The sequence below is a fragment of the Zonotrichia leucophrys genome, chromosome 17 (assembly GCF_028769735.1).
Source record: "Zonotrichia leucophrys gambelii isolate GWCS_2022_RI chromosome 17, RI_Zleu_2.0, whole genome shotgun sequence".
Lineage (NCBI taxonomy): Eukaryota > Metazoa > Chordata > Aves > Passeriformes > Passerellidae > Zonotrichia > Zonotrichia leucophrys.
In genome coordinates this window covers 9583221-9604767 of record NC_088186.1, presented here as the reverse complement: position 1 = coordinate 9604767, position 21547 = coordinate 9583221, and the positions used below count along the sequence as shown (strand labels likewise).

Here is a 21547-nt window from a genome sequence, read left to right as displayed (position 1 = left end):
TGTGCGTGACGGCTCCGGCTGGCCCGAGCGGTGACCTTTGAGTCTGGCTATTAGCTCATGGAAACCCAAATAATGGCTTGGGAAAGGGAAATATCTGGTGAGGGACAATCCCAGGGCAGCCTTGATGAGCAGGGATAGGAGCAGCAGGGTGTGGTGGGGGGAACACCTCTGCTCTCCCAGCTTTATCCCCAGCATTCCTCCCTGATGCAGCCAGCCAGCAAACTCCTTTGGAAAGCATTACTGCACAAAGAGAAATGTGCTGTGGCTGACGATGCCCTAGGGCACAGCCACAGCAGCAGCTTGGGCTGAGGCATTAACTCCTTCCCCTGCATGCCTGGCTCGGGGTGGTTTCTGGTCCTTGTGTCAGCACTGCTGGGGTGCCATCCTGTCCCCTCCCCAGGCCCTGGTGATGGGGAGGGCTCTGCATGTAGCCTAATGACACAAAGGGATGGCTTTGTTTGGAAGGGGACTCTTGGTTGTGTCACCAGGTGCTGGTTGGGCTGTTCACTCCATTGGAGCCACTCACATCAGCAGGTGGAGGGGGATCAGTGTCAGTGGGATAGAATATTAGGAAATAAAGATGGTGTAGAAAGTGATCTTACCCCTAAGGAGTTGCAGCTGGGCCAATTATCAGATTAGGAATAGGCCTGACTTTAACAGGCCACAGCTGTAAGCAATGAGAAGAAGAGTGCTATAAAAGAGTGGGGTGGTATTAAGAAGGGAACTGGAGTCAGTTGGCTGCTTTGTGAAGAAGAAAGAGGCAGTGCTCTGAGAAGGTGCCCACAAGAAACACCAAGAAGGTATGATACTTCTGTGATAAGGAGACAACAGTATGGAACCCTTGCAATAAGGTGACAACAACCCTGAGCCTTGCTCTTCTGGATGCATCTGCTCCTGCACCAAGCCATGGTTTGGTTCAGACATCCTGCTCAGGATGTGCCAAGAGGGCTGCACTCTGCATTCCTGCAGGAGCAGCTGCTGGGACATGTTTCTCCATGCTGGGGATTGCTGTATTTTGCTCCGGACACATGGAGTAACCGGTGAGGAGCAGGAAAGGGAAGTGTTTTTCTCAGTGAGGTGAGGAGATGTGAGCTGAGAGAGGGAGTGGGATTGTCTATGAGCTGTCACAGGAAACAGGTGTGGGAGAGAAGGAGGGATGTTTGTGGGGACCCTGCACCCCAGGGGTTTCCAGCTGTGTCACTGATGTGACCCTTGGTGCACCATCTCCCATCCCCAGACACCTCCTCCTGGGTTGTGTGGAGAGTTGAGGGATTTCTTGGTGACTTTTGTCCCTGCATGTGGGTCAGGGGCCATGCCAAAGCTTTTTATCACCTAGAACTGGGACAGCTAGGCTGCTTGACTGAATTAATCCTAGCAGGGGGCTGCTGAGCCACACAGAGATCCAATCCTCTGGCTGGTAGCAATGGTGGTCTCACATCACCACTGCTGTCACTGGCTCTCTGTCACAGGTTTCTCCCCTGCAGCCAACAATGTGGGTGTATTCCTTGGCCATTTCTGGGAAGAATTCAGTGGATTTAGGTGAAAGTGCTGCAGGAAGTGTGATTGTGGACCTTGCCTGGGAGTGGCTAATGAGATGTCCCTTCCCTGATTATGAGTCTGTGGTGGAGAAGTGAGCTCCCCACTGGGAGGGATGGGATCAAACGTCAGGAGTGTGGGGAGAGCTGTTTTTAGGGCTGTAGTGGATCACTGCCCTGGGCAGCCATGCTGAGATATTGTTACAGGAGGAAAGAGAAGTAGAAAAACTGGGCAGTGAAGGGGAGGAAGGCATGAGAGCCAGGACAAATACAGCATCCAAATGTCTTGCACCTCAGGTGGTATCAGTGATCTCGTGCTGCTGGACCCTGTGCCTGCCCAGGATATCTCTTGGGATGGCAGACAACTCAGGATGGGACCGCCCTGCTCCCACAGCACAGCATTTCCCTGGAGGAAACTCCATGATCCTTTGACCTCAGCCTGCTCCTACATGTGGAAAAGCAACTGCTGCTTTCCTTGGCCCTCATAAACATGGTGTCATTCTTGGTGTGGTCCTGTGCAGGGCCAGGAGTTGGACTTTGATAGTCCTTGTAGATTCCTTCCAATTCAGGATATTCCACGAGTCTTTTGCAGTGAGGGAGAAATTCAAAATCCTGAGTGGTGCTGGATTATGAGAATTCAGTCTGTGGTTTCAGTTTTTTCTCAGGCAAGGTCCCACTGGGATCACTGAGGTCGAGTGAATCCTATTCCCACACCCTGTAAGTTGTGCAAGCAATCTGCCATCCCTGCAGATGCTGAACCCCCCAGGGAAGGGAGGACACGCATCCCACCACCCAGTCCTTCACCCCAGGCTCATGCTGAGCAACGGGAACTCTTCCAGCAAAGGAGATCAGAAATCCAGGCAGTGCAATTAGAATTATAATAATAGTAATTAATGCCTTGTCTCTCTCTAAGGATTTGCTAGTGAGGCTTGCCAGGTGCTGGCTGGGCATTAAGTGATCAAAGCCTCAGCACCCACGTGAAGGGGATGGGTGCCAGCTGGGCCACGGGACCTCAGTGCCTCAGGTGGGGACTCGCTCTCCCTGCCCTCATCTCTCTGCATGGTTTGGAGGGGGAGGTTAGGAGGAGCTGCTTTAAGAATCCCAGGGATGAGGGTTAATGGATGGGGGAGAAGACCAGGTCAGGAGCACCCTGTGTGTTGGCCAGGGGTGCTCACCTGGCCCCAGTGATGTGAGCTGAAGGGCCTGTGTGTGTCTCTGTGTGTGCAGGGACACAAATGAGCTCTACTGCTTTGACTCCTGTCTGTGCACGTGTCTGTGTGTGGGAGGCTGCTCCTGCACACACGTTTCAGTCGACACACAAATGCCAGCCTGTGGGCTCGCACAGACACAAGCCAGCAAATAACATGGGGGCTGGAGAAAATGCTCTGCAGAGAGAGGCTTGAAGAGCTCAAATTGCTCTGTTTACCACAGACATTGAGAGGAGTGTTTATTCCGGTGTGTAAACACTGTCATAAGGAGAAAGGATGTGGCACCAAAGGACTTTCTGACATCAGAGAGCAGCAGAACAAGAAGCAAGGGATGAAGCTGCCAAAGCTGGCCTGGAGAGCAGGTGTGCATGCTGGCACAAAGGGGATGAGCATTGGAAACAAACTGTTGGGGGATGGCATGGCAGGGTTTCTCTCACCTGGTGAAGGGCAGTCCCTCTGGTGGTGTCTCAGCCAAGTTACCGCATCACCAGGCTCTCAGAGTGAGGGTAAGCCAATGTTATTTGTTATGCTGTTAGAGCCACTCATGTTTCAGTCCCTTACTTTTTGAGCAAGGCCTGGGGCACGGTCTTGGGGTACAGTTGGTGAGGCCTCTGTGGGATGGAGCCCAAAGCAGCAGCCTGGCCTCCCTGCAGAGCCCCTGAGCAGTGGTGCCTCCTGGCTCTGTGCTCTGGGTGGTTTCTGGTTGCTTCCTGCTCTCCTCTCATCCTCCCAGGGGTTGGGCTGTGGTGGGCAGGTGGCCCTTGTGTCTGGGAGGCTTGGTGAGACCAGGAGGCTGGTGCAGTTCCAGCAGCAGTGGGGAGCTGCTGCAGAGTCCCAGGACATTGTGCTGGAGTTGCCCAGAGAAGCTGTGGCTGCCCTATCCCTGGAAGTGTCCAAGGCCAGGTTGAACAGGGTTTGGAGCACCCTGGTGTGGAGGAAGGTGTCCCTGCCCATGGCAGGGGGAGGAATGAGATGAGCTTTAAGGTCCCTCCCAAGCCAAACCTATAATTCTATATATGTCTATAATTCTATCACATGTTGAGCCCAGAGATTTGTACAGCACTGGTGGGACATCCAACTCCACCCTTCGGGAAGCTGCCTGGGAGTTGCCTTGCAGATGAACCCACAGAAGGGGGACAGGATCCCTGATGAAGCCACAGGAGGGGGACAGGGCACTTTGGCTGTGACCTCCTGATGAACCCACAGAATGGGGACAGGATCCCTGATGAAGCCACAGAAGGCAGACAGGGGGCTTTGGCTGTGGCCTCCTGTGAGGAGGGAGGCGGTGTGCAGGGAGGTGTGGCTGAACGGTACCACCTCTGCCTGAGCTGCTGGGAGGTGACAGCCTGAGACAAATGAGTAATTGTTGTTGTTGCTCTTGGTATCAGATGACGTAGTTTACCCTCCAGCAAATCAGCCGAGAAGCGGTGAGGCGCTGAGTGAAGCAGGGAAATTATTTAGAAAGGTAATAAACCTAAGTGTGATATAAATATATTAAGGTAATGGAATTTATGTACACGGGAATACAGAACGGCTGTCAGTGGTGTAGGTAGCATAGGGAGCCCTCCATGGCACTTCACATCTGTGTATTTTAGTTCAAGGGAAAGAAATAAGAAACCTAAAGGTCAACTTCCACAAAGCTCGGCTGCTTTACATCTCCCTCCATCCCAGCCGCTCCTGTGCCTGCCCTGATGGGGTGCGATGGGCTCCGCGAGTCACGCCCTCGCCAAACCCAGTAGGAGCGGGGGGAGAGGCTGGAAACGCAAAAGCGAGAGAATTGAGGGCGGAGAGATAGCCTGGTCTTGTAACGAGAGAGCAGGAGAGGCTCTGGGTGTCCCTGCGGTGCTGGGCAGCACCTGCCGGGCTCGTCCTTCTTTCCTGCAGCCACCGGAGCCCGGGGCAGGTGGAGGTGACCCCGAGACACGAACCGCCCCCGGTCCCGCGCTGCTGCCTCGCCCCGCCGCGCTGCCGTGGTTAGCGCAGCATCACTCACGGCCCAGCCATGCCCTGGCATTTCCGCTGCTCGTTCCCCGAGCAGCCCCAGCGGGGGGAAACTGAGGCACGGTCAGGTGGGGCTGTGCCTCCTCCGTGTCAGCAGGCACAGCTGGGAACTCCTGGAAAGGCAAGAGAGGAACAAATTCAATCACAAGCCAATGCCTGTGACTCCATGATGGAGGTTTGTGTGTCTCACACTTGCAGGAACAGCTGAGCCCTCCGTGGGCACATTTTTCCCACATGTGACACCACTCACAGCTCCTGTGCTGCTGGCAAAGCACGGCTCAGGTGCTCCTGAATGAGGGTTTATTGATAATTTTTTCTTTTTAATAACTACCATGCTCTTTGTCAGAAAATTTCATGTTCCTTGAAGTTAGGGGAATGTGGTGACATGTGAAAGGAAAATTTTATTCTAGAGCTTATCTTGACATTTTCCTTCTCTCTTTTTAAATTTCCCTTTTAATAAGGGGAAGAGGAGGAAGGAGAGCACACAGAATGCAGAGGAAGTGAGATTTCCCACCACAACAACAAAACTCTTCAAAACATTTTTTTAAAACCAAAACAATAGTAGAAAATATCAGAAAGCAAACTGTGGAAGTTTACCAAACATCCTTAGCTTACTTTTTTTTTTAAACTGCTCTGAGTTTTAACTCCAGTGACTCCTCACACAAGTAGATAAGAGGAATGACTCTGGGGTGAGCAGGGAGGCAGGAATGTAAATACACGTTTTGACTGCAATGAGTAAAATCCTCCTGAATCTGGCATCACCAGGGGAATGATGGGTGCCCTGGCACTGCAAGCATTGAATACATTGAATTATAGAATCACTGACTGGTTTGGGAACTTAAAGATGATCTCATTGCACTCCCTGTCACTGGCAGGGACACCTTCCACTATCTCCTAGGATGCTCCCAGCCCTGTCCAGCCTGGCCTTGGACACTTCCAGGGATCGAGGGGCAGCCACAGCTGCTCTGTGCCAGGGCCTCACCTCTCTCTAAGTAAAGCTTTTTCTTCCTAACATCCAATCTCTCCCTGCTCTCTGTCAGTTTAAACCACTGCCCCTTGTCTTGTCACTATCTACCCATATAAAAAGTCCCTCTCTTTCCACTTTTAAAGCCTCCTTAAGGTACTAGAAGGCTGCAATGGGGTCTCCCTGAAGCCTTCTCTTCTCCATGCTTCAATTATATCCATGCAGTTCCATTTTACAGACTGCTCTGCCCAGTGTAGCTGTGATCCAGGGGATGGATCAGTGCTGTGGGACCACTGCTGGCTGTGACATGACAAGGGACCTTGTGTATCTCAGCACAAACCCTTGCACTATTGTAGCTGTGCCTGGCTGCTTTTGTTCAGCTCTTGCTGCAGGAATCCTTTTTACTCACGTTGTGACCTTGGGCGAGCAACTTTGCTGTGCTTAAAATTAACTTCTCTGCAAACAAGGCGCATAAATCTCCGTGTCAGGAGAAGCTGTGGCATGGCACAAGTGGCTTGGGTTTGGTGAAGGATTTTTCCACCCTGAGTTGTCACATATATGGTGTCCCTCTGGGGCAAGGGTGCCAGTGCTGGCCCAGAGATGGGGTGGCCCTAATTGTGCCTCAAATCATGAATCTTTGGCCGGTTTCCATGGGGGAAGAGGGTTCAGTAAAATCTGCAGTAGCTCAGGGGTGTTTTCACTCCCCCTCCTCCCTTCTCCTAATTTGTTTGGTTTTGCTGGCAGAGCTAAATAGGGGCTGCGGAGACTGATGAAAGAGGCTGCAGGCTCGTCTTACAAAATAAAAAGGCTGGAGCAAATTGGCGTGCTTAGCCTGGGAAAACAGCAGCTAAGGGCAGCACAAGGAGAGCTGCGTGCGGACGGATCCCAGGGTACGCCCTGCGGGAGGAGAGGAGCTGCAGAAAGCCTTGGCACAAGGCTGTTGTGTGTCTGTAGCCTGTGACTACACGCAGCAGCCTGGAAACAGAGGTAGCTCTTAAGCACCGGAGGAGGGAGGGTCTGAAAAGATTTCCCAGCAGGAGCCCTGTGTACCCGGGGCACACAAACTCCTTTGGTGCCGTGTGAGGGATTTCAGGCTTCCACAGCCCCACATACCCAGGCTGGTGTCACTGTGGGGCAGTGGGAGGATGTCTGTCTGTCCAGCCAGGTCCGGGCTGGGTGTGCTTTGCAGATAAACAGCTCCTTTTACACTTATTCATTCTGCCTGTGTACACAGCCTGCTGGCCAGCGGCCGGGAGGTGCCTTTTCCCGGCGCTGCCTTTGGTGTGGGTTTTACAGATGGTTTTTATTCAATCAGGCAGAGATGAAGGAGGAATGTGGCAAAGGTATGAAGTGTGCTGGTCACTGCTGGCTTCCTGGGACACCCTGACCTTCACCCACTGATGCACAAATGGGGTCATTACTGACTCCTCAGTCCCAGGTTGCTGCCAGGTCCCTTGAATTTGCCTCTTACTGACACTTAAAGCACTGGGGTTATGAAAACAGGAGCTAGGAGAGGTGACAGCTGGGCCTGGAGAATTACAGAGAGGAAATGAGATTAGAGGGAGCAAGGATCACTGGCAGGCAAGGTGGCCCCATGCTGGGCAGTCAGCTCCTTCCCTCGCAGCCCAACCCCACAACCACCCCTTTCCCTCAGAGCCTGACCCCACAACCAGTCCTATCTCTCACAGCCTGACCCCATAAGTGATTCCTTCCTTCACAGCCTGACCCCACAAATGGTTCCTTCCCTCAAAGCAGCCAGGGATCCACCAGCTTTTCTTTCCCTCACAGGTCAGCCCCACAGCCTGCTCCTTCCCTCCCAGCCTGACTCCACAAGTGATTCTTCCCTCCCAGCCTGACCCCACAAGCGATTCCTTCCCACACAACCTGCTCCTTCCCTCAAAGCAGTCAGGGATCTACCAGCTTCTCTTTCCCTCACAGTTCAGCCCCACAATCTCCTCCTTCCCTCCCAGCCTGACCCCACAAGCAATCCCTTCCCTCCCAGCACAGCCCAAGCCCTGAAGCTGCCTTTTCCTCCACAGCTCCTTCCCTTACAGTAGTCAGGGATCTATCAGCTACCCCTTACTTCATCGCCTGACCCTATAGCAGCGAGGGATCCACCAGCTACCCCTTCCCTCACAGCCCAGCCCCACAGCCTGCTCCTTTCCCTCAGCCTGGCCGCACAATTGCCCCTTTCCCTCGGCAGGGACCCACCCGCAGCCCCCGGGCCGGCCCGGCCGCCGCCTCGGGCCCGCCCCGCTCCCTCAGCGCGGCCGGGGCGGGGCGGGCGCGGGGCGGTCCCGCCCGCCGGGGCAGGCACAGCGCGGGCCGCAGGTACGAGCGGAGCGGAGGAGAGCGGCCGGGCCGGCGCGGCCATGGGGAAGGTGCAGCTCTTCGAGATCCGCCTGGGCGACAGCCGCGTCGTCTACAGCCCCGGCGAGCCGCTGGCCGGCACCGTCACCGTGCGGCTCTCGGGCTCGCTGCAGTACCGAGGTGAGCCCGCGGCCTGCCGTGCCCTACTGTGCCCGCGGGGCCGCACGGCGGGGCGGATATCCCGGGGAGGGGTTCACGGGCTGCCCTGGCCCGCCGGGCGCCCCGGGGAGCGGCCGGGCTCTCTTCCCCGGCTCTGGGAACTGGCGGCTCCGGGGCTGCCCCATCGCTGCTGCCCCCGCTGCCATGCGGCGGCCGGGAGGGGCCGATGGGAGCAACCTGCTGGATTATTTCCTCCTCCGCTTCCTCCTCTTACTTTTTGCTCCTATCCCATAAATAAGGAAACATCCTCCCAGCCCCCTTCCCAAAACAGCCCAGCGCGGGGCTGTGCCACGGCAGCCTCCGGAGCTGGCGGGTGCCCAGGCTGGCAGCGGGAGGTGGTGGAGGGGCTCGCATGCCTCGTTCTGCTTTCCCCGAGTCCTGCGGCTTCCCAGGGCTGCCGGCATCGCCCGAACCCCGAGCTTGGTGCCCCGGGGTCGGACGGAGCCCGAATGTGTTAGGGCAGGGCGATGTGCCGTGTCCCGGTGGGCAGGAGAGGGGACATGGGCTCTGCTGTGTCCTGGCAAGAGCGGCGCCCACCCGGGCTCGCAGGCACCGTCCGCAGCGAGCAGCCGTGCTGTAACATCTCGAATGAACTCGGGCGTTGGAGTTGTGGCTCTGCTGGTGTGGGAGATGCCCGCGGTGTGTACGAGGTGCTGAGAGTCCCCGCTGGGCAGCAGTGGTCTGGAGCAGGACGTGTTGGGCTGTGGGGTTGTTGTTGTTGCTCCACGCGAGGCTCGGGCCATGCTCGTGGCTGGTGCAGTCTGTCAGGGCACAGGGATGGGGATGGGCTGCAGGGAAATGAGCGGCTGGGCTCGGATCATCCAAACTGGGAGCTTCCTCCCCCGCCTGGGAGAAGTCATTCGCATTTGCAAGTCAGCTTTGTGCTCAGCGCTGTGGAAATGTGAACCAATTTGCTGTTTTCCCTGAGGTCTTGCTTGCTTCTTGTGTGTGCATGCTGCTTCCTTTGTAACAAATTATTGGAGGGGGAAAAAAAGACCGAGTAATGTAAAATGCGAAGTCTCTGTTCAAGAGCTGTCAGCCTGCATGATGGTGCCCATGCTTGCCTGTGCCTTGCTTTTGAGAGCACCTCTCCCAGTTGTCTGCAATAGCTTTGGAAGCTCCTTTTGGAAAAAAAGTATCTAGGACATGTGTAAACTTGTAGCCTGTTTAACTCCTGTCAGAGCAAAACAGTTGCAGATCCAGCGTTTATCTCAGTGGAGAGTACTCCCAGATGTACTTCCAGCAAAGATGTTTTAATGAAGCCTGGCTGACTTCCCTCCTCAGCCCATCCCATTGCCTTCCACCCATTCCTGAAGGTGCTTCTTGGGAGGGACAGGAGTTTGGCCTTGCAGGGTTTGGTGTGCTGGCCCCTTGTGCTGCCGGCTGGCCAAAGTTGCTCGCTGCTGCCTCTACAACTCCCATTTGGAGAGGACCTGCCAGGTTCTGCTCTACACCAGCTCTCCTCTGCTTCCTGGTGGTGTTGTAGGGAAGGAGAAAAGTGTATTGTTGTTCTAGACATTCCTTCTGCTTCCTTACTGCTTTGATTCTGAGAAGCATCAGGGTCTGCTGTTAAGTGCAGGTCCTGAATTCATGAGGGGTTTTGCGGTGGGATCTGGTGTCTGGGGCTAGTGCAGGGATTTTTGGAAGAGCTGGGGCAGCTGAGCTCTAGGAAAGCTGTCAGGAGCATCCAGCCAAAATCTGAGGTGGGCTCCATGTGGTTGATGCTTTTATTGTGCTTAGGTCACTGAGCAGCTCTTCTAGGCTGTTTCCTGTACAGTGGCTTCATGAACTGGGGTAGAAACTTTCCATTACTCGTGTCAGAACTCACCCAGTTAAGTCACATTTGGATGTGAAACCAACTTCTGCCAAGCACAAAGTGACTCTTTGTTGTGTGTTCTCCCTCCTGCTGTGTATCTCATGGTCTCTGGTGCTTAAACCCTCCACACTTGATCTCTTGGGCACCCTCTCCTTTCTGGATGAAGCAAATGTCTCACCCTCAGAGGAAGAGCTTCATGTAGCTGCTGAAACATCCTTTTGGTGTTACAGCAGGTGACTGTTTGCTGTAAGAGATCTTAAAGGAACTTGTGAGCCCTGTTGAGCTCTGTGGGCTCAGCACTGGAGAGATCAGACAGCCTGACAGGCTCTGGCTTCCTGCTGGGTGGCATCAACTCATCTTACATTGTATTGTATCTTACACAATCCCGCCCTACACCTTCTGTGGCCAACTGTGACTTTCCAGGCTAATAAACTGCTTCCAGGAGTTTATTCCTCACCCCTGGCAGGTGTGGCCCACAGCCCCACAATTTGAATTTGGTGCTTTCCATTTCCTGAGCAGGCGAGCCCGGCGCGGTGACTCCTCCGTGCTTGGTGTGTGAGATCACAGCCGGAACCAGCCTTAGGTGACTCCTCACACGGTAACTTCTGGCTCTTGTAAATTACACCTTCTGAAAGGTGACAGTGCAAACAAACAGCTCGCTGTGCCTTGCTAAACACAGGAGAAATCTTGGGTCATGGGGCAGCGTGGCTGGGGACACACCTTTTGGGATCATTCATGTTCCCACTCAGACTGGCGTCAGTGCCAGCCCTGCTGACTGGCAGTGAGGGCTCTTCAGGAGCGCATCTTCTTCAGCTGACCTTGCAGCAGCATCACAAACACTGACTGGTCCTGGTGACCCACGTGGGCCTTCTGAGGAGTCACACTTCTTCCTGTGCCTGTGCCAGGGTGAAGGACCTGCCCAGAAAACTTCTGAGCCTCAGGGGAGAGCGCTGATGGAAATGGAGAATTCCTTATCATTGTGCCTGGTTTGCTGGGTAAATCATCAAACATGTGTGTACAAAGAATAATTAATCTTACAGGAAGCTTGTGCAGGGACAGCTGGAGATGGAGTTAATTTGTGGGGAAGGAGGAGGGAAGCCAGTTCACTTGGAGCAGGGCAGGCAGTCCTGGTTGCTGGCAGGAGCATGTGGGAACAAAGGCTTGTGCTGCCTGGAGATGCTGGAGCACTTTCCTCTCAACTCTGTGGCTTCCAGGGGCCATGTGGATTATTTTGGTCCCGCCTGCCGTTCAGTGAGGCTTCAACCAGCATAATGTTAAAATAACAGCCCTCTCTGCCAGGTCACTGAGAGCAAAGAAACAGCAAGGGCTTTCCGGAACAGATTTCAGCACTTTGCTATTCTCCACTCTGTTATTTGGCTGTCCAGGTTTATGCAGGGATGAGTTGACTTTAAAATCACTCCCTTGATCTACAAAGCTATAGACACAAGTACTCATGTTTGTTCATGCTCTAGAAATACAGATACATAATTCCCATTTCCACAGAGAGAAGAGCCCATGAATCATAATTTTCTTCTCTGATCTTAAATGTAGTAAATATTCTCATATGGATGACAGAGAAAGCTGGTGGGGAAGGGGGATGAAGAGCAGGGCTCTGAAATCCTGGGTCAGGTGTCCAAACTAAGAGGTAACTCCTGTTCCATAGAAGGGCAGCAGGGAGAAATTTGGGTTTGGTGGTTCTGACGTGTGTGTAACCTGTGCCCTTCCTGAGGGGAAGGGATGACACCAAAGGACTTTGTTGGCCACAATTCTCCTACTACTTGACCTCTGGTACAGTGGGAAACATTGTTCCTGCAGGAAGGCTGTGGCTTGGGAAAAGGTGGATTCAGCCCCTGCACAGGGGTCTGGCTCTCTCCTGTAAAGGAGGATTGGAAATCCCTGTGTGGGCAGCAGGGATCCCATGGCTGGTCCTGCTTTGGGGGGCACTGTGGGGAGAGCTGAGCTAGGCCTCAGAGTTTGAAGGGCACTGTCCCTGCTGATCCTGGCAATGTCCCACAAGGTCCTTGAGCTGTCTGGTATCCACCAGCAGTGGTGGGTGCCAGGATGAGGCTCAGGAATGCTCAGGGATGGCTCTGCAGCATCACTCCCCCAGGCTGGGTGGCTCCTGCTGGAGGGGAGCTGGATTAACTTTCTTTTCTCACTGTGTGAAGCGAGGCAGCAGGCAGCTGTGTGGCCAAGTCTGTCTGAGGCTGGGGAACAAAAGAGGGATTTTTGCTCTCCTGGCTGGCTTGCTGCTAGAGCTGCAACTCCTCTGGAGTCAATAACTAATCACGAGCTGGGTTTGTGTCTCTGTCACTGCACTGAGCCGCTCCCCCCGCCCGCGCTCCGCTGAAAAACTGCTCGCTGCTTTCCTTGGCAGGGAGACGTGCCACGGCCTCCCATCCCTTGTTTAACAAAATGGGAGGACAAGTGGAGTGGAGTTCTGTCTGTCTGATTTGCTTCCAAGTGTGACAAACGGGGTGTGAGTGCTTATCCCTTCCCTGGAGCGGCGCAGAGCTGTCAGAAATGCAGCTTGTCTTTCTGGGCTGGAGTCAGGTGGGTGGCAGGGAGGCTCCCTGGCTGGGAGGAGGAAGCCTGTGGGTTTCCATCCCTCTCATCCCAAGGCAGCTCCCTGTCCCTGAGCAGCCAGGGAGTGCATGGATGGGTGTGCTGCACTCGGAGCTGTTGTGGAATACTTTGTGCTGTAAGTCATCCCCAGGGAAGAAGTAGGTGTATAGAAGACACAGAGCTGTCACTTGGCTTGGTGAAGCCTTGCTAGAGGCTCTCATGGCCAGTAAGAGGAGGATGGACATGTGGATCATCCTCTACTATCCAGAGAGGCCCTTCCAAGAGATGAAGGGAATGGGGTCATTGGGTTGTGCTGCAGACCTGTGCCAGAGCATAGAGAAAGATGCTCTGCCAGGCATTGGGGAAGGTCTTTTCCTTCTCCTGCTCAGGGCAGCTCCTCCTGAAATGGCCTGGCAAACATGTCAGAGGCTGGGCTTTGGTTTGGTGCCTCTTTTCTTGAGGGCTGATTGCTGAGATATCCAATGTTCAGCCTTTAGGCTACTGCTGTGACCTCTGGAGTCTGGCAGCAGGAATTGCTGTGGAAGTTAATTGCCTCTTTGTGCTGCTCTTAAAATCTGTCACTCTTCAAATCTCTCGTGCAGAAATGCAAAGTGCTTAGGAGAGGAGAAAATGAGCAAAGGACCAGACTGTTGCCAGTCAGCATATTTTTACAGTTGTGCCTGCATGTGCTCAGGATCCAAAACAGAGGTCAAATGGATGCATACCACAGAGGTGTTCAGGCTTCTGTCTGCTTGTGATGGCTTTTAAACAGCAAATCCTCATTCCTCACTCTCTCTATGGCATATAAAAAGTAAGTGATGGGGTGCACAAGTCAGCTGGGAGTGAGGTGTTTTGCTGTCCCTAAGTTTGTGGGTAGAGCCCCAATGTGGGTACCTATGGCTGGGTGTTGCTCTGTGCAGAGGAATGGCCATAGCTTGAGTAAATTGTCACAGGTATATTGGGATCTTGAGATGCTGGATGATGGCAGTGGAGAGGATCCTAAGGTAAGCATTGAGCTGCTTTTGTCCCCCTCAACAACATGAGGGTTGCAAGCTAGTGCCAACCTGGAATTATGTAAAGATATGGTTTAAAAACACCCTGATCTCTGAGCACCTTAATCTTTGTTAAAAACCAGAGTTTGTCAGATATCTGTAGCAAAATCTGTTTCCAAGAAGCATGAATCATTTCTGGAGCACTAATGCTCATGACTTCCCCTCCTTTGTTCTTGCTGACAGCACTCTGCTCTCTGACAGTGGTTCTGGCTCAGGCAGCTCAGACCAGAGGTAACAATGCTGCAGCAATTCACTGTTCATCCCTCCCCAAACACCCTCCTGAATCCCAAGTATTCCCTGCAAATTAGAGTGGGATAAAACTGGCTTGGAAGGTAACAACTCTAGGGAGGGATGCTCAGTGTATGTGTGGAAATTAGAGCCTCCTCAATGGGGGTTATCAGCAGGGGTCTGAATGTCAGTGCCAGAGGTGCAGCTCAGGCCCCAGATGTTCCTTTTCTCTCTGCTTGGATCTCTGAGGAGCCCAGCCTGACCATGAGGACTGTCCTACCAACTTGTAGCACTCCCAGCACGGCGAGGATTTGTTATGTATCTGGTGCTCTGGTGATAACAAGAACATAAGTCGTCTTTCCAAACTGATGATCTTGCTATAAATAGAGAATCCAGCTGCTTGTGTTGAATGGCATCAAAGAAAATCTTAGGAGCAGCTCTTCTGCTTAGTGAAGTGGATTCTGGCTGTTTTTCTCTGAATATGCTGGGAGATTTCTTGACAACCGAGATGTGCAAAAGCAGTGCAGGAGAGCTCAATGGGGAACCTTCAGCAGGGAGCAGATGGGGCTGGGATCTCTCATGCTGGGCTTGGATCTCTCATTCTGTGCTGGGATCTTCATCAGGGAGAGGATGGGGCTGGGATCTCTCATCCTGGGCTTGGATCTCTCATCCTGGGCTGGGATCTTCATCAGGGAGAGGATGGGGCTGGGATCTCTCATCCTGGGCTGGGATCTCTCATCCTGAGCTGGGATCTTCAGCAGGGAGCAGATGGGGCTGGGATCTCTCATCCTGGGCTGGGATCTCTCATCCTGGGCTGGGATCTCTCATCCCATGCTGGGATCTTCAGCAGGGAGCAGGTGGGGCTGGGATCTCTCATCCTGGGCTTGGATCTCTCATCCTGGGCTGGGATCTTCAGCAGGGAGAGGATGGGCTGGGATCTCTCATCCTGGCTTGGATCTCTATCCATGCTGGATCTTCAGCAGGGAGCAGATGGGGCTGGGATCTCTCATGCTGGGCTTGGATCTCTCATCCTGTGCTGGGATCTTCAGCAGGGAGCAGGTGGAGCTGGGATTTCTCATCCCATGCTGTGCCTTCCTGCCTCCCCAGCAAGAACCTGCCTGTGCTGGTATCCAGCCAGGATGAGGAGGCACTAAATGCAGGCTTGCTTTACTGCTTGTAAATAAAGCTCTTCAGGAAAAAACCTCCCCTTCTAGGAGGAGGGGAGCTGGCTGCTGGCTCGTGTTGGGAGCTGCAGCAGCACTAAATCATTTGGAGGTGTCTCAGCAGTTCTGTGTGCTGAGTTGTGAGTTCAGTGCCTGGAGCGGCAGGAGGGCAGACCCTGATGTGGTTGCCTGACTCCTTGCTCCTGCCTCCTCTCCCTGTTAGAGGGCTCCAACCCCTCCCACCAAAACTCCTGTTCCCAGGATGGCTGAGCAGTCCTGAGTGTGCTGTTTAGTCCTTCCCCTGCTGTGGAGGCAGAGGCTTGTTCAGGACACTGGGTTGTGACAATGTGCTCTGTGCTGAGTCCTTGCAGCCCCAGAGTGTCCAGCCTGTGACAGACCTGCTGCCCACCAGGTGCTGGGCTGGTTTTTCATGTGCTCCTCATCTGGAGAGTGGTTGATGGGGGAATCTGTGCCCAGGAGCATCCCCTGAGCCCCAGGAGGGGATGGAGAAGTGTCATCTCTGCTGAACTTACATCTGCAGGATGGAGAAGTGTCATCCCTGCTGAACCTTACATCTGCAGGATGGAGAAGTGTCATCTCTCCTGAACTTACATCTGCAGGATGGAGAAGTGTCATCTCTCCTGAACTTACATCTGCAGGATGGAGAAGTGTCATCTCTCCTGAACTTACATCTGCAGGATGGAGAAGTGTCATCCCTGCTGAACTTACATCTGCAGGGCTGTCTGCTGCTGAGGCCAGGAGAGCTGTGCCTGGCTGTGTCATGGGTGGCAGTGAGGGTCTCCCAAAATGAGCATCAGCCCACAGGATTTGTAGCCCTATCTCTTAAGAAAGGGTATCTGAGAGTGTCAGAAGAAAATGAGCGTGACTCAGTCCCACAGCAGAGCCTGGCCCACAGGAGCCCTGCTGCTCTGGAATTACAGTAAGCCTGTTAAGCATGAATTTCCAGAAGTCTTTGAAGCATTTATTTAGAAAGAGTCTGAAAAGGGAGTAGGCTCTGGTGAATCAAGCCCTTTGTGGTGAGTAGGGAAACCTGATCAGTGCCTGTTTATCTCCTGCAGTGGCTGCTGCACCAGCGTGGAGGGAGATGCTCCATGCTGGGGGCAGAGGGACGGTCTGGGCAAAGAGCTGTCAGACCTGCTCGGGGTGTGGGGAGAGCGGGGCAGGGCTGTGGGGTTACACAGAGGTGGTTCCCAGGACAGAGGTGTGTTCCCAGCACATCAGAGAGCTCAGCTGCTCCTTTTCCATGGGAGTTGTTCTGCCAGTGAGGTGGGAAAAGGTGCCAGGTTTTGCACTTGCTGGGTAAGAACAATTGAGTTTGTTAATCAGTTTAAAGGAGTGTTTTTTTACATCAGCATCCAGTACATTCCCCCAGAACCTGCAGGGCTCTGTGGTAGGTTGTGGTGGAGTTTCTTCCTTTTTTAGACAGCCAAGTCAATTGTACCAGAATATCTCAACTCCTCTGGCCTAAAGTAGTGTTAAGTGCTGGGTGGAAACCTATTTCACTCTGGGCAAGCTATAAAAAAATGACATTCCTCACTTCTGTTTTAGCACTGCTCAGTCTGAGGAAGGGTGGCTGTGGTCCCTGTCTGGCTGAAGTGCTGAGTGCTGGCAGGTCCTGGCATCCATCAGCATTCCTGTGAGCCAGGCTGAGCTGCTGATTCTGTTCCACTTGTCTGGCTGCATGTTGGGCATGTGGGACTTGCATTCCCTTCCCACGGGGCTGCTCTAGGGGCCAAGTGCTGGAGATTAAGATGCTCTGACTGCTTATGTATGTACAGCCTTATTTCACTTTGAACAAGATAGCTTACTTAAATTCAGGGCTCACCAAATCCAGCTTATTACCTAGGTCCCCTGAGAAAGATGGAGTAAATTAAATCTACATTAAATTTATTAAAAGAAATCTGTCTTGTGCAGGGGAGCATGAGTAAAACTTTTCTGGGTCCTGCTGAGATCCTAAACAGGAGATGTTCCTGTACCAGGCTGGCAGCTGCAGGCCCTGCCTGGGGCTTGGTTCCATCCCTGAGAGCAACAGAGGCTGCTTCCTCATGGATGGCCTGAACAGAAGTGAGCCTCAAATGCAGCTCTAGGAGGAAGGCAGGCTCTGCAGTCTCCAAACAGGTCACAGTTTCCCACTCTGAATTTCTGTCCAGACTAGCAGAAAGGAAAGAAATCTCTTGAGATAAAAGTTGGCTTCACACCCTGGAGCAGTTGAAGCTCTGCATGAAATGTTGCCTCCATCTCTCCTCCAGCCTTCTGCTCCTCTGCAACCTCTCTGCTTTTCCCCTCCAGTACTTGGAGGGATGGATGGGAGAGGAGGAGGCTGTGAGTGCTGCCAGCGTGGCTCAGGTGGGTGGCTGGCATGGAGATATTCCTGGGAGATGTGAGATCTGCCTCTCTGTGCCAAGCAGTTTCTCACTGCTGTTTGATCTGGCTGGTCCCAGCCTGTCAGGGTGCCTGTGGCTGCCAGCCTGGCCTGGGAGGAAGAGGATGGTCCCTCAGCATGCTGGGGTGGGGCACAGCTGCTCTCCTTGCAGGAGTACCCAAGGAATGGCATCGCTGACCTGTGCCCTGGGTGTGGCATTGTGTGGAGCAGCCCTGCTGGACTGTGCCACCTGTTTAGGAGGGGATCAAAGTCTGGGCTCCCAAAACTGGTCTGAGGCACTGCCAGGACATGTCCAGCCTCTGCTCTGCCTGGCTGTTATGGAACCACCACCTCTGCACTGTGGGCTCTCAAGCAGAGCAAGCCCACTTCTCCCCTCCTCTTCCCCAGTCTGCCTCAGCACCGGGGCCTACATCAGTCTGGAGCTTAAAAAAAGTCCCAAACTTGTCCTGGTTTTGCAAGAGGCAGTACTGGAGAAAGGATTACCCCAGCATCCCCTTCTGGAGTGTTTGGGGAGCAGTGAGGAGGCTGCAGCAGCAGCAGCACGGTGGGATTGGGGTGAAGCCCCTCACTCAGGCCCTGAGTGCAGGTGCTGTGCTGTTCCATGCCTGTTGCTAAGGAGCTGCCTCTGGCACATCCAAGGCACAGCCTTGGTGGCACGTGCTCATCCCCCTGCCACAGCCTCTGTGGCCTTGTTCTCTGCTGAGTTTTCCCCCTGCAGCCCAACATGTGCAGAGCCAGGCTTGTTAAGTGTGCTCAGCTGAGGATTTAATTCCAGATGTTTGAGATGACCCCCTTCCTCTGAGGGCAGCCAGCGTGCTGATAAAACACTGTGATGCTATAAATAAACCTGTCTGCTCCACAAGGGAGAGAAGCCTTTGCTTTGAGCAGGAGTTTGTTCTAAACAGGAGCCCAAGAGTTGGCCTTTTTGTCTCAGGATTTATGTTGACCCTTGGTTTTGGGGAGGAGCTGGAAAATGTAGGTTTTCCTGCTGCTCTCAGCCTGATTGAAGAAAATGTTCCTAATGAGGGGAAGGATTGACCTACCTGGGAAAGGACTTAGAAGATTTTTTTCTACTTTTCTGCAGGTCCACACCTGCCCAGTGCTGGAATGAGGCCATCCTTGTGTGTCCATACTGCTGTCCCTCCTCAGGCAGGGCTGAAATAATTCATGCACAGCTGAAATAATGGCTGTGGGTCACTGTGCCCCTGTGGCAGAGCTGTCACTGCCCTGGGGCTGCTACAGGTGGGGTTTTTCCAGGCTGTTTTGAGGAGCTGCTTCAGCCTTTCTACAGTGTGGGGCTGCTTTTGGAGGGTTGGGTGGGACACCCAGGTGTGTCCTCCTGCCTCAGCCTGGCACTGGACACACACACAGACAGCCCTGTGGCCACAGCCAGGGCAACTGGCACTGCTTGGGATCACATCTGCTGAGCTTGGATTTGCAGGGCTGCCTCTGCTGCCCTGGGAATCAGCACATTGAAAGGTCAGGGAGGGATGTGTGGGGAGCAAAAAATGGGATTCTTAGAATGTGAGATGCAAAGTATAAAGCAGAAAAAATATACCTTGTGATGCTGAGTAACAAATCTGTGCCCAAAAGTATACAGCACAAAGAATAAACCCCCCCCCCAAAATAAATAAAGCATAATAATTCTAAAAAAACCCCAAAATATATAAAGCATAATAATTCTAAAAAAAACCAAAATAAATAAAGCATGATAATTCTAAAAAATAAATAAAAAATAGGGTGTGCCCTATTGCCACAGCCAGGGCAACAGGCACTGCTGGCTCTTGGGATCACATCTGCTGAGCTTGGATTTGCAGGGCTGCCTCTGCTGCCCTGAGAATCAGCACATTGAAAGGTCAGGGAGAAAAAATACGATTCTTAGAATGTGAGATGCAAAGTATAAAGCAGAAAAAATATGTTACTTGTGATGCTGAGTAACAAATCTGTGCCCAAAAGTATACAGCACAAACAATAAAAAAAAACAAAAATAAACCCAAAATAAATAAAGCATAATAATTCTAAAAAATAATTTAATTGAACAACTTAAGGAGGATAGATCTTCAGAAATCATCAGTCCAAATGTGTCTTGTAAGGAACAGGATATGTGATAGTTAAGGATTTATTTTCAGGAACTTTCTTGGTACAAAAAAGGCAATAGGAACTGCTTGTAATATTGAGTTGACAGAAAAAAAGATATATTCAAGGAAATGAAAGGATTAATTGATCTGAGAGTTTTTGAATGAAGTGATGTAAAACTCAAAAAATACAACGTTCATGTGAATTCTACACATTCAGAAATGGAAAAAAAAAGTTCTAAAAGAGAGAGATCAGAAAAAGCTGTTCTATTTTATATTCATGGATTCTTATGCATTGCTGTGAGGGGTTTGGCTGATCCAACCCCTTGTAGGTGCAGAGGGCAAGTGCCCACATGGGGAAGGAATGGCTGAACAGCAGAGGTTGCTCTTGCTCCTGGGGGCTAAATGATGCTGAAATTTGTGGGACAGAGAGGGGTCAGACACAGCAACCACTCAGAATTTCACTGGGAGCCTGTCTGAGCCTCTGAGCAGAGCTTGTGATGGCTCTGGGAGGTGGGATGAGCCCCTGGGGCACGGGGAGCAGCAGCCAAGTGCTCCAGGAGCTGCTGGTGCTGTGGGAGATGCTGCTCCCTGTGTGTCAGCTCCAGACACGTCACCTCCCAGGGCCTGCTACAGGCTTGCATTTGATTTGAGATGGAAAGCACAGACTACACTTCTAGACAATTCCTCTCCTTCCACATTAGAGGCCAGATCCCTTTCCTGCCCCTGTGCTGGGTTCTTGTGAAGGAGGAAGACAAAAACCTCCCCAGACAATCCTTAACCTTGTGCCAAACCTGCTGCTGCCTCCAGCACTTGTTGTAAGCTCTGCTCTTGCCTCGCTGGCTTGTGAAATGCTCCAGACTATTTGTGTCTCAAGAACTGACAGGATGGACCCAGAAGGATGGGGACAGCTGAGATTTAATTAGGAGCTGTTGGTTTAATTAGTAGTGTCTCAATATATTCATGCACGAGGGACTTGTGTGCATCTTGTGAGTTCCCAGCCTTCCTGCTCAGTCCTTTCTGTCTGGAGCTGTTTGGGTGTGTGTCTGTGTAAAGGCCATCAGTAGAAATCCTCATCCTGCCCTTCTTGGTGTCCACTTCTCATGGAACTTTTATAGGAATTACTCAGTCTGATAGTACAGATTACAAACTGAGAGTAACTTGCTCTGCCTGTGGGTCTTGCTCTTTCCCAGGCTTCCCATTTTCCCAGTGCTATCTGGGCCTGCTTGGCTGCCAGGGTGCGAACCTCAAACCCCTCATTTTCACACAGATGCAGGTTGGAGGATCTCAGGGTGAATCCAAATTTGTGATCTATGTGAGCCCAGAGGTGTCACTCCAAGGTGGAGCAGTGGTGCTTGTGTTGAGGTGACCTCCTGCTGCCCATCCTTCTGCCAAAACCAGATCCCTACTGCCATGCTTTGGGGAGGGGCTGGGGCTCAGGGGGATCCTTCACCCCCTTCTCCCTGGGATGGAAAATGGTTCATTCCCAGCTCATGGGTGCTCTGAGTCCCTGCAGCTCTGGGGAGTCCCTGGCAGCTTGAGAGAATCTGTTAACATGTGGTGATCACTGTCTGCCATGGCTCTGATGGAGAGGGATGAGGGAAGGGGGCTCTGCCTTCCTGTGGCTGGTTCCCATGAAATGAAGATTTCTCTGATGCACACTCACTTGACTCCCACAACTCCCACAGCACTTTCTCCTCCTCTGCTCCCTTGTTAGCTGCATCCAGGCATGCAGGAGTTTTCCAGAGGGTATCTGAGTCCCTGGGTGCCCTCTGATTCTGTCACTAAAGCGTGTCCATGTCCCTTGTGCTGTGTGGGGTCACTGCAGGCACTGTGGCTCTGCCATCCATCTTATCCCACATGTGCAGGGCTGGGCCCCTCCTTCCCTGCAGCAGGGACAGCTGGAGCCTCTGGGTGCAGCAGACATGGCTGAGACCTCGTGGTGACCCGGGTGAGCTGGCAACATCCCAGGCTGTGTGTAAATGCCATTTCAGTGCCATTTCAGAG

At 52.8% G+C, this 21547-nt stretch overlaps 1 protein-coding gene across 1 annotated transcript in view; it reads left to right on the top strand.

Moving 5' to 3' along the window:
• Window positions 1–7997: 7997 nt before the first annotated feature.
• Window positions 7998–21547, top strand: part of ARRDC1 (arrestin domain containing 1) — a 40455-nt gene continuing 26905 nt past the window's right edge. The window contains exon 1 of the mRNA XM_064727742.1: window positions 7998–8198. Coding sequence (XP_064583812.1) covers window positions 8081–8198 — 118 coding nt within the window. The 5' untranslated portion in view covers window positions 7998–8080. The remainder of the gene's footprint in view (window positions 8199–21547) is intronic.